General features: G+C 44.4%; 1 protein-coding gene across 1 annotated transcript in view; it reads right to left on the bottom strand.

Annotated features, from left to right (window-relative positions):
- Positions 1 to 13190, bottom strand: part of SEZ6L (seizure related 6 homolog like) — a 199162-nt gene that overhangs the window by 11894 nt on the left and 174078 nt on the right. The window contains 1 exon segment of the mRNA XM_013983000.2: positions 1217 to 1411. Coding sequence (XP_013838454.2) covers positions 1217 to 1411 — 195 coding nt within the window.

Below are 13190 nucleotides of genomic sequence, written 5' to 3'. Positions count from 1 at the left end.
ACTCTGTATCAGTAACTCCTTCCTTTCCCCAGCCCCTGGGAAGTCTTGAGTCCCGTCTCTATGGATCCACCTATTCTGGGTATTACATTCAAATGGAATCATACAATATGTGACCTTTTGTGTCTGGCTTCTTCTACTGAGCATAGCCTTTTCAAGGGTCATCCATGTCATAGCAGGGTTTAGTACTTCATGTCTTTCTATGGCTGAACCACATTCCCTTGTATGAATATACCACATTCTGCTTATCCATTTTGTCACTGATAGACATTTGGGTTATTTCCATCTTTTGTGAATAATGCTGCCATGAACATTCATGTACAAGCATTGGTTTGAATCCCTGTTTTTCAGTTTTCAATTACTTTGTGCCTATACCTAGGAGTAGAAATTCTGGCCGGGAAAGTATTTTTAAGCCCTAATGCTGAACTTCATGAATAGGCATCTGGGGATCCCTTGAAATTATGGGTTGCAAGGATAAACATAAACACTGCACATTTCTGTTCTCCCTGGTGAGAGAATTCAGAGCTTCCTACCTGATTCCCAAAAGGGTATTATTACCATAAAAGGTTAAATCCACTCGAACATATTGAGGCTATGATTGTGACTTTCACACTTCCAAGACATAGACAAATGGATCCAAGTCTCGCCAGGTGTGTAATAACTTAATTTCAACGATAACTATTTCACTGATTCTGAAATACATTTTCCCCCTTTTTACATCTCTGAGATGGAGCGGGGCCAGTGTGTTACAATCAACGGGGTGTTAAAATTGCTGCCACCAGGTGGCGCTCACGATGCCCGTGCATGCATAAACTTCCCCATCCTCTGCCTTGGAGGATGGGTGGGAGCAGCTCGGGACCACGCCCCAGGGGCCACAGGGGAACAGCTGTGGAACCAAGTGGTTGGGGGAAGGGGTGCAGGAGACAGGAAACGTTTAAGCCCATGCTCTTCAAGCGGGAGTCAAAAGATTTTTTTATGATAAAAATCTAAGCCCTTGTAGTAAGTAAAAACAAAGATGCTAAGCCAGGAGAAGGCACAGTGTCATAGTTTAATTGGCAGCTATTTCCTTCTTTCTCAGCGGTGCAGGAAAGAGTGGTGGCATCTTAGATCTAGTGCAACACAGGAGCTCGCCTTTTTAGAGCAGATTTAGAATTGCTGCAAGTCAGTCCTGACTTCTCTGTATCCCTTAGTCCCTGAGGAATTGGGTCAGTTTCCTTACCTTTACAGACAGGCAGTGGCCCGTTCCAGTGGGATGGCTGTCCCAGGATGCAGCGGATGGTCACTTCGCCCATGAGCTCGAAGCCCTCATAGCACATGAAGGTGAGGGACTCTCCTGGCAGGTAGAGCCGCTTGTATAGGATTTGGTACCCGTTTTCAGGTAACCCTGGGTTGTCACATGCCAGGGACTCCTCCGCTGAAATGCAAGCCAAAAAGAGCTCTGATGAGATGATGCACATCTCTGCAGACTCCTCAGAGCCTGTGCAATCTGAGGCCAGTCTCTCTGGCATCATTTCTCAGTGCTCCCGCCTCACATTGAACTGTTTCCAGCACCTCAAACTCACCTTTCCCTCTCTTGCCTCTGGGCATGGGGTACACATGGGCACAGTAGAATGTCCTGTGCTGTGGCATCTGGGTTAAAATCTGGGTTCTGCTACTTACTAGCTGTGTGACATCCAGCAAGAGCCACGACCTCTCTGAGCCTCAGTTTCCTCATCAGTAAAATGGGAGTAAGAGCAGTACCTACCTCCTAGGCACTTGGAAGATTAAATAAGATAATGTGTGCAAATGTAGGTACTCAGTAAATGATGGGCAGCAGTGTTGCTAAATTATGAACTATTCTTCTTGCCTCTTACCTTATACCTCACCTGCCCACCCAGTCTGGGTAAGTTTTACCTTTTGATACTCAGTCCTTATGTCTCCTCCCCCAGGAAACCTTTCCTGATGCCCCCACCCCTAACTGAGTCATTAATCTTTTTGGTTCTTCCTCCACCACAGCATCGCATATACTGTATTGTATTTAATTATTTAGTATCAGTTTCCCTCATGGGAGATGAGCCTCTTACGCATACTGGAAGCCCAGGGCCTAGTATACAGTAGGAACATCATAAATGACCCCAAATACACAGTAGGAGCACCATAAATGACACCCGGTAGCTTAAGACCTATTGCCGAATTGAACCTGCTGCTTTAACCCATTCCAGGGCCAGTGGGTGATCTAGTTCCTTTTCAGCACCTGGATGAAATGGATGGACAATAAAACTGCTTTGCACACAATACTACACATCCTATAACATTAAAAAAATTATAGTCTCCCAAGGCTACAGAAATAAAAACAAAAATAAACCAATGGGACCTAATCAAGCTGACAAGCTTTTGCACAGCAAAGGAAACCATAAGAAAACCAAAAAGACAACCTACAGAATGGGAGAAAATAGTTTCAAACGATGCAACTGACAAGGGCTTAATTTCTAAAATATACAAACAACTTATACAACTCAACAGAAAAAAAAAAAAACCAACGATTCAATTGAAAAATGGGCAGAAGACCTGAATAGACATTTCTCCAAAGAAGATATACAGATAGCCAACAGGCACATGAAAAAATGCTCAACATCACAAATTATTAGAGAACTGCCAATCAAAATTACAATGAGGTACCACCTCACACCGGTCAGAATGGCCATCATTAATAAGTCCACAAATAACAAATGCTGGAGGGGGTGTGGAGAAAAGGGAACCCTCTTGCACTGTTGCTGGGAATGTAAACTGGTACAACACTATGGAAAACAGTATGGAGGTACCTCAGAAAACTAAATATAGAACTACCATATGATCCAGCAATCCCACTCCTGGGTATATATCCAGACAAAGCTTTCACTGAAAAAGACACATGCACCCATCCCTATGCTCATAGCAGCATTATTCACACTAGCCACGCCATAGAAACAACCTAAATGTCCATCGACAGATGAATGGATTAAGAAAATGTGATATAGATACACAATGGAATACTACTCAGCCGTAAAAAGAACCAAATAGGGAGTACCCATTGTGGCGCAGTGGTGAACGAATCCGACTAGGAACCATTAGGTTGTGGGTTCGATCCCTGGCCTTGCTCAGTGGGGTCAAGGATCTGGCGTTGCCGTGAGCTGTGGCATATGTCACAGACGTGGCTTGGATCCCACGTTGCTGCGGCTCTGGCATAGGCTGGCAGCTACAGCTCTGATTAGACCCCTAGCCTGGGAACTTCCATATGTCATGGGAAGTAGCCTTAGAAAAGGCAAAAAGACAAAAAAAAAAAAAAAAACCAAAACAAAACAAAACAAAATAATGCCGTTTGCAGCAACATGGATGGAATTAGAGACTCTCATACTAAGTGAAGTCAAAAAAAGAAAGACAAATACCATATGATACCATTTATATCTGGAATATAATATATAGCACAAATTAACCTATCTACAGAAAAGAAACAAATTCATGGACTTGGAGAACAGATTCGTGGTTGCCAAGGGGGAAGCGGAGGGAGTGGTATAGACTGGGGGTCTGGGGTTAATAGATGGAAGCTATTGCATTGGGAGTGGATAAGCAATGAGATCTTGCTCTGTAGGACAGGAAACTATACCTAGCCACTTATGATGGAACATGATGGAGGATAATGTGAGAAAAAGAATGTATATATATGTATGGGTGGGTCACTTTGTTGTACAGCAGAAATTGACAGCACATTGTAAATCAACTACAATAAAAAATTTAAAAATTGTATTATTAAAAAATGTAAACTGTGGTAACATCTGCATAGTATAAAATTTACCATCTTGGAGTTCCCGTCATGGCTCAGTGTTTAACGAATCTGACTAGGAACCATAACATTATGGGTTTGATCCCTGGCCTTGCTCAGTGAATTAAGGATCTGGCATTGCTGTGAGCTGTGGTGTAGGTCGCAGATGAGGCTCGGATCTGGTGTTGCTAGGGCTCTGATGTAGGCCGGCGGCTACAGCTCTGATTAGACCCCTAGCCTGGGAACTTCCATATGCCCTAGAAAAGATCAAAAAAATATTTTGTTTTTTTTTTACCCATCCTAACCATTTTAACTGTACAGTTCAGTAGTGTTAAGTACCTTCCCACTGTTGTGCAATCCATTTCCAAAATTCTTTTCATCTTCCCCAAGTGGAAACTCTGTACCACAAATCACTAACTTCCCACCCCTCTTCCTAACCAACCCTTGGCAACCGTCATCCTGCTTTCTGTCTCTATGAACGTGACTATTCTAGGAACCTCATAGAAGTGGAATCATACAGGATTTGTCCTTCTGTGTCTGGGTTACTTCACTTTAACATGTCCTCAAGGTTCACTCATGTTATAGCAGGGGTCAGAATTTCCTCCCCCTTTTTTTAAGGCTGAACCATATTCCATTGTATGGATAAACCACATTTTGTGTCTTCATTCATCCACTGACTGACACTTGAATTGCTTCGCCCTTTGGCTCTGATGAGTAATGCTGCTACCAACATGGATGTGCAATACCTCTTGGAGACCCGGCTTCAATTCTTTGGGTACATACCCGGAAGTGGAATTTTTGAGGAACCTCCATACCATTTTCTGCAGCGGCAGCACCATTTTACATACTCACAGAGAACAAGAGTTTCTTTTTTTATTTTTATTTTTTGCTTTTCGGGGCTTCACCCACGGCACATGGAGGTTTCCAGGCTAGGGGTTGAATGGGACCTACAGCTGCCGGCCTATGCCACAGCCACAACAATTCTGGATCTGAGTTGCGTCTGCGACTGACACCACAGCTCACAGCAATGCCAGATCCTTAACACACTGAGCGAGGCCAGGGATTGAACCCACAACCTCTTGGTTCCTAATCGGATTCATTTCTGCTGAGTCACAATGGGAACTCTGTGAACAAGGGTTTCAATTTCTCCACACCCAACCTAAAATACTTTTTTTTTTTTCTGGATCTTGCTTTGCTGTATGAAGACCCAAGTCTTTACCTATCACAGCTGCACCTGCCAACAGCGTTTCAGAGAAACAAGCTTCTGTCAACAGCTTACAATACTTGATTAGTGAAACTCTCGAAGAAATGACATGCTGTCTTTTTCACCTGAAGGATTCCTGTAATATATGAGTGATTCTTACAACTTACTTGTGTAATTCCCCAGCTTGTCATCATCCCAACTCTGCAGATCCTCAGATCAGAACACGGAACAGGTGGGTCTTTTATTATTTCCTACCAGATGATTCAGATGCACAGGAGAAGAAGCAGGGTCTCCTGGCTGGGCTTTGTCCATCTGCATCTTGCCTCCTCTGGTGGTTTTACATTTTACATTGAACTGGTCACACTTGGCCAGATGGGTTACACCATTTTACCCCTTTGCACTTTGCTCGTGCTGATACTACTGTCTGAAATGCCCTTCCTCTTCCTGTCAGAGGAGAGTACAGAGGAAAGACGTGGCCCTTAATCTTCATCTGCTGGCATCAGGGGTCTTTGCAGCTCTTTATGGCAGGACCCATGACTCAGTTTAATTAATTAATTAATTTTTGTATTTTTAGGGCTGCACCTGCGGCATATGGAGGTTCTCAGGCTAGGGGTTGAATCAGAGCTGCAGCTGCCGGCCTACACCACAGACACAGCAAAATGGGATCCGAGCCGCATCTGCGACCTACACCACAGCTCACGGCAATGCCGGATCCTTAACCCACTGAGCGAGGCCAGGGATTGAACCTGTGTCCTCACGGATGCTAGTCAGATTCGTTTCCACTGAGCCACGATGGGAACTCCCCATGACTCACTTTTAAATGATAAAGTTCAGCGAAGATGAAGGGATGTCACCTTTGTAAGGATGTCACACCAGACTGTGATTCTGTCTTGGCAGCAGACATTCTTACTGCCTTTGGAGGAAAGATTGGCCATGCTGGGAGCTGCCCTATGGAGAGGCCCATGTCGCAAGGAACTGAGGGTGACCTCTGGCCAACAGCCTGCAAGGAACTGAGACATCAACCAAACATGCTCAGAAGTGGCGCCTTCCCCTGTTGAACCTTCACATGAACACCAGCCCCAGGGTCTCTCTTGTGAGAGGTTCTGAACCAGAGGACCCAGTTAAGCTGTTCCCAGACTCCTGACCCATAGAAACTGTAAAATAATACACACATGCTGTTTTAAGCATCTTATTTTGCAAGATGGATCTTAAGAATCCCCCCAAGGATCCAGATCTGCCCCCAACAGCATGAATTCTCCTGTCATTGGAAGCTATTCTATAAACTTCACAGACTTCCATCCTGGCCTCAGAATCTTTTACAGCACTGTTTGATTCTCACCTTGGCCACTGTCTCCCAGTTTGGAATCTCATCTAGTGTTCATGCCAGGAATTCCAGTGCCCAGCACAATGCCTGGCCCACAGGAAGCATTCATTCATTTATTGGGTTAACAAATGTTCATTAAGCACCTATTATGTGCCAATATGCAGGCAGCACTGAGGACACAGAGGTGAATAAAACAGATATAACTCCTGGCCTCATGGAGCTTGTGGGTGGGAGGCACAGTGTATAATAGAAGTTCCTATCTAGACTCTGTGAGTTTGACCTACATGTGGGCTCTACTTAGTCTGTCCAAAGCAGGGTATTTCTGGCTTCTTTGGAAACATTGGAAGATGGAGCAATACTGGATTCACAAAGCTACACAGCAATAATTATGACATGGCACTCAAACACTCAAGTCACATGGGGTTGAGTAGAAGCTGTCCCCCTTAGACATGTAATGTGTTCCCAGTTGATCACAATTCCTACCACTCCCTATTGTCCTACACATAGTACCTGCCTGACATTTAGAAAGGCATTTAACTAGATCACCCCTTCAATGAACACATGGATGAATGGCTATGTTTTTGTGACAGTAATCACCACTAATGAAGAATCTGGGCTTTGATCTCTTTGACTGGGTGGTTGGGTAGGGACTTTCTTAGAAGGTTCTTAAGGTCCCTGGGGCTCCAACCTCTTGAGGAGGAAAGATTTTAATCTTTGTATTTTAACAGTAGTCTTCAGCAGGGGTTAAGAACTGTTTTCTTCCCATGCCTGCAATCCAGGCAGCTCAGAAGCCAGCTTGTGGAAGGGACTTGCTGGGTCCCTTTGCAGCTGGGAGTGCATCTTGTATGACAGTGTGGATGTGTCTTGGCAGGCATGAGTACTTGTATTCAGAAAACACTAAATGAGTGTTTACTGCACGCCAGGCAATGCACCCAGTAGTGGGGCCTGAAGGTGAATCAGACAACTTTCCTGCCCTCTGGAGACCTGGTCTTGAGGCTTTCAGTGGGTGGGAAAATAAATGTAAATAGATATGTTAACAAAAACTGGAAAGAACACCTCCACCCCTCTAACAAACAAACAAAAACAAAAACAAAACAAAGACAAAAAACCCCCAAAGCAGTTGCTGTCAGAGAGAAAAATGCAGAAGAGTAAGGCCAACCTGGAGGAGACCCCTAATCAGCTGGGGGGAGGGCTACAGAACCTCTGAGGGAAGGAGGCAGAGATATTGACTAGAGTTCCCTTTAGTGCAGATGCCCAGAAATGAGGCACCAGATGGTTCTGCTGATGCCTGACCAAAGCTCATCCTTACACTAATCTAAGGTCATCCCTATGCTTGAAGTTCATGCACGGCCGCTTCAGAGCACCCTGGACACATAGCCAATGTTTCTGTGTCTGGGCTCCAATCAAACCATGATACCCTCTGTCAACTAATTGTGGGAAACTTTAAAGACAGCACTGTATTATGTGTCCATGGAAGACACCTAGATAGATCGGTAAGATATTCATGAATCTTGCAGAGTGTGACTGGGGTATGAGCTGTAGAAAAGGAAATTTTTCCTTTTCCTTTTTAGAGTCTTAAATAACATAGTGATGTATCATTTGAAAAACAGGCAGGGGATGCATTACTTTCACTTTTGAAATTTATTTCATTTTTGGGGCCATGCCAGTGGCATGCAAAAGTTCCCCGGGCAGGGATTAAACCTGTGCCACAGCAGCAACCTGAGCCACAGCAATGACAACGCAGGATCCTTTATCCACCGAGCCACCAGGAACTCCTGCATCACTCTTCTAATAAACACAAAGAGCTTCACGATCAAAACCCTGCACTCATGTTCTAATGACTCCTTTGAAAACATGCTGAAATTTGGTCTTCGGCTTGGCTGGGCTTTGACTCACTGCTGTATCTTCAGCAGTCTGGTACACAGCAGGTGCCCAAAATGTTTCTGGAAAGAATTTACATCAATTCAGTTAAAAGAAGATTACAGAATAGAAGTGCTTGGACTCAAGGGCTTGATGGCCTGGGATTTGGATCCTAGTTACATACCCATGAGGGTACGAGATTTGACCCCTGTGAGCCTCAACTTCCTCATTGTGAAATGGGATATCTTACTGGATGAGCACATGCACGTGAGGTACCCAGCAGAGAGTGAACATACAATGAACAGCGGTTATTTTTATGGCCTTGACAATTTTGGTCTGTCTTTCTTTTTTTTTTTTTTTTTTTCCTTTTTTGCTTTTTAGGGCCGTACTCACGGCATATAGAAGTTCCCAGGCTAGGGGTCGAATCAGAGCTGTAGCTGCCGGCCTACACCACAGCCACAGCAACACAGGATCCAAGCCACATCTTTGACTTACACCACAGCTCATGGCAACTTCAGATCCCCAACCCACTGAGTGAGGCCAGGGACCCAACCTGCATCCTCATGGATACTGGTTGGATTCGTTTTCGCTGTGCTGCAATGGGAACTCCCAACAATTTTGGTCATATTTTCATCCCAACTGTACTATTGTTCACTTAACCATTAAACAATTTTTTTCTACAGACTTATTTTCCCCTTTAAACAGTGCTATATAATTTAGCCTCACCCTGAACAGTAATATTCCTATAGTCACAGGTTTCAAATATCAGTTTTAATTTTTAAAATATCCTTAACAAAACACTGAAAAGGTAATCTGGGTGCCATCCAAAGCCACACTGGTACCACCAATGGTGTATGACAATACTCTGTGGGAAATGTAGCCCTACGCAGTGCACTTTACAGTTTATAACTCCCAGAGTCTTGAATTCACTCTTTGGGAGTTTAAAAAATTTTTAGGTCCAGCAGACATCTGCTCTGTCCCTATGTTCCAGGAGCTGGTATAGAATGGAGCGCTAGAGAAGCAGGGTTCCTGTTTTCCCAGGACTCAAGTCTAGTCTGAGAGAGGAGTGGTTATCAGGTAATTGTGACCCAGTGCTCAGTAACAGCTATGATAGGAGAAGCACAGAGCAGAAACCTCACTGACCTGGCAGAGGTGGGAAGGTCCGGGAAGGTTTCTAGAGGAAACCTGGAAATGCAGTGCGTTACTGGGAGAGAATGAGGACTCAGGCCTTGGGTAAATGCTAATCTGACTCCTCTGCTTCTCACCCTCCTAGGAGGAGGGGAAATAAGTGATCCTTAAGAGAAGATAGGTGTTCTCTTGTGGTGCAGCAGATTAAGGATCCAGCATTGTCACTGCCACGGCTTGGGTTGCTGTTATGGCGTGGGTTTGATCCCTGGCCAGGGAACTTCCGCATGCCTTGGACAAGGCCAGAACAAAACAAAACAAACAAACCTTAAGAGGAGACAAAGGAGTTCCCTTCGTGGCTCAGCAGTTAATGAACCCAACTAGGATCCATGAGGATGCAGGTTTGATCCCTGATCTTGCTCAGTGGGTTGGTGATCTGGTGTTGCTGTGAGCTGTGCTATAGGTCATCAGATGCGGCTCGGATCCCGCATTGCGGTGTGTGGCTGTGGTGTAGGGTGGCAGCTACAGCTCTGATTCGACCTCTGGCCTGGGAACCTGAAAAGCAAAAAAAAAAAAAAGTCTTTTACCTGCAGTGTAACAAAGTGGCCAGCAGGTGGCAGTCACAACCCAGAAGGACTTCCCCATATACTTCCCCTGGATTTTTCTTTCATAAATTAGAAGATTAACAAGTACAATAAATATTTATTGAGCACCTTCTATTTGCCAGGCATTGTTCTGTTCTTGGCCCTGGAATACAATGGCGAGCAAGATAGACATGGTCCCTGCCTTCATGTAACTTAACATTCACGTAACCCACAAATATTTCCTGTCTCAGGCACTATCCTGGCCCTGGGGGGGATAGAAAGTTAAAAATTTAGGACAAATTCTTACATCTGGAGGTAAAGGAAGATACTGACAGCAGGTCTAGCGAGACAAGGGGGATTATCTCACCTGGATTCAGACTAGAATCACCCTATTCAGTGAGTTGGCTCCGCCTCAAGCCCCCCCCCTCCTTTTTTAGGGTGGCACCCACAGCATATGGAAGTTCCTCCACTAGGGATCAAATGGGAGGTGTAGCTGCCGGCCTATACCACAGCCACAGCAACTCAGAGATTAGAGTCAGGTTTGTGACCTACACCACAGCTTTTGGCAATGCTGGATCCTTAACCCACTGGGATGGAACCAGAGTCCTCAGAGATCTTAGTTGGATTTGTTACCACTAAACTACAATGGGAACGCCACCCTAAGGTATTTTAATTTTATTAATCCCTCAAAGTTTTCTTTTTAAAGCTCCCCAGGTGATTTCAGCCAGCAAAGAAGCCACACTGATGGTCAACAGGCACATGAAAAGATGTTCAACCTCACTAGTTATTAGAGAAATGCAAATCAAAACTACAATGGAGTATCACCTCACACCAGTGAGAATGGCCATTATCAAAAGGTCTACAAACAATAAACGCTGGAGGAGGCATCGGGAAAACGGAGCCCTCCTACACTGTTTGTGGGAATGTAAATTGATGCAGCTGCTACAGAGGACAGTATCGGGGTTACTTTAAAAACTAAAAGTAGAGTTACATATAATCCAGCAATCCCACTCCTGGACACATATCTGTAGAAAACTCTAATTTGAAAGGATACATGCACTCCAGTGTTCACAGCAGCACTATTCACAATAGCCAAGACATGGAAGCAACCTAAATGCCCATCGACAGAGAAAGGGGTGGAATATATACATATACAATGGAATATTACTCAGCCATAAAAAGAATGAAATAATGCCATTTGCAACAACATGGATAGACCCAGAGATTATCTATCATATTAAGTGAAGCCAGTGATACACAGAAAGACAAATATCATATGATATCACTTGTATGTGGAATCTAAAAAGGTGATGCAAACAGAAATAGACTCTTAAAGTCCAGGCAGAACTCTAGGGCTAAAGGGTTTAGGGCTCAGAACTGCTGCTCTAGTGTCTTGGCATGGTTGATAAATTAATTAATCATTTACTTAATTAATTTCTAAAATACTCAAATACCTATTGTATACCAGATGATTTACAACCGTTATTTCTAATCCCCCTCCTTAAAGATGTAACAGTTCTGACTGGAATAGCCAAGATTTACTGAGTGCATCCTATGAGCCAGGCACTATTTGGGGTTTTTATATCTACAAGCTCATTTAATTATTGTAACAGTCCCAAGACCCAGACATTGTTATGACTGTTCCTATTTAATATCTGACAAGTGAAGCACAGAGCTTCTGGGTATCCCGCTGGGCAATCTGTCAAGCTAGTTAGTGGCAGAGATAGGATTCAAATGTAAATGGTCCAAGTCTGCTGGTAATCACCACATTTACACCCATTTTACAGATAAGGAGACTGAGGCTGAGGAGGAAGGTCTCTCGTGAAAGGTCCCACAAGAAGAGAGTGGCTGAGCTGTGAGTTGATTCTCTGGCTTTAAAGTCTGTCCAATTCAATTGGGACCCATCTGTCTGGAAGAGTCTGGGAATTCCCTGTGGGATTCTGCCCCTGGCAGAAACCAGCGGTCTTCAAAGGCATCTGTGTTTACCATCAACTCTCAGAAGATGGCAGGAATGTGATGTGGAAAGTGACTTGAATTTGAAACTGGAAGCCTGTATCTGCTGTGTGACCTTGGGTGAATCGCCTTATGTCTCTGGGCTTCATTTTTTTTCCTGCCTATTAAGTAAATGGACTGGACTAAGACCTTATTCTTAGCTGGGATATGGCTGGGTAATGAAATTCTCGCTCCGAGGATGTACCCACACTTTGAAATGAGATTGTCTAAGGTAGGTTTTCTCAACCTAGAGGTTACTGACATTCTGGGCTGGGTAATTCTTTGTGACGCTGCTGTCCTGTGCCTCATAGGATATTGGGCAGCGTCCCTGGCCTCTGCCCACTAGAGGCCAGCAGCACTTCCCTCCCTACGCTATGACAAGCAAAAATGTCTCTGGAAATTGTCATTGACAATTGTCCCTGGGGGAGCAAATTCACCCCTGGTTGAGAATCACTTGTCTAAGGTTTAAGCCATTCTGATTGCAACCCATGTGACTTCATCCCATTCTCTCCAGGAATTAAAGTGAGTTGGATTGATGGTCTTAGAGACTAAGCACAAACCTACTCCCCACCCCCTTTAAGTATAGGGGAAAATGTACATTTTTGGAGCACATTTGAGCAAGACACAATCAGGTTCCTTGGTTACTGCTATGAATGGTTTGTAATATACTCTACAAGTAGTGAAACATTGAGTGGTAATTAGAAACTAATTTTTTTTCTTGGCTGTGCCCATGGCATGTGGAAGGTGTTGGGCCAGGGATTGAACTCGCAACACAGCAGTGACAGCACCAGATTTTAAGGTGCCGGGCCACCAGGGAACTTCCTATTAATCAATGTTAACTGAGCACTTATGCCAGATACATTGTTTTGAACATCTATATTTGTGGTTGGCATGATCACGCTGTTTGATGAGGGCACCAGCTTCAGCTTATTCAAAAAAACTTCCCCTGGTAGCTGAGATTGCTAGGAAGATGAAACTTTGGGGGTTAGTCAGGCTTGGGCTTGAATCCTGGGTTCTCCCTTCTCTGCTGTGTGACCTCAGGAAATCTGCTCACTCTCTCTGGGCTCTTCTTTGCCTGCCTTTAGGTAGACTCCTAAACCATTCGTGTAGTTTTGTGAGGGCTAATGTTGGGGAAGGGCTGGGCACAGCCAAAGTGCCCATCAAATTGGGGCTGTTTCCTCAGTTCAACAGAGGAAAAATCTTAAAAGCTGTTTTATGTCCAACAACTTTGTCCTTGCCGCCAAGGTACGAGATCCTCCTTAGTCCAGGCACCTTACTGCTGGAATCTGGCCACTCTCCTGCCTCCTGTGTCATCTCCTGCCGACC

Source organism: Sus scrofa, chromosome 14 (assembly GCF_000003025.6).
Source record: "Sus scrofa isolate TJ Tabasco breed Duroc chromosome 14, Sscrofa11.1, whole genome shotgun sequence".
NCBI classification, from domain to species: domain Eukaryota; kingdom Metazoa; phylum Chordata; class Mammalia; order Artiodactyla; family Suidae; genus Sus; species Sus scrofa.
Note: the sequence above shows the minus strand (reverse complement) of the source record. Positions and strands in the feature narration are given on the sequence as shown.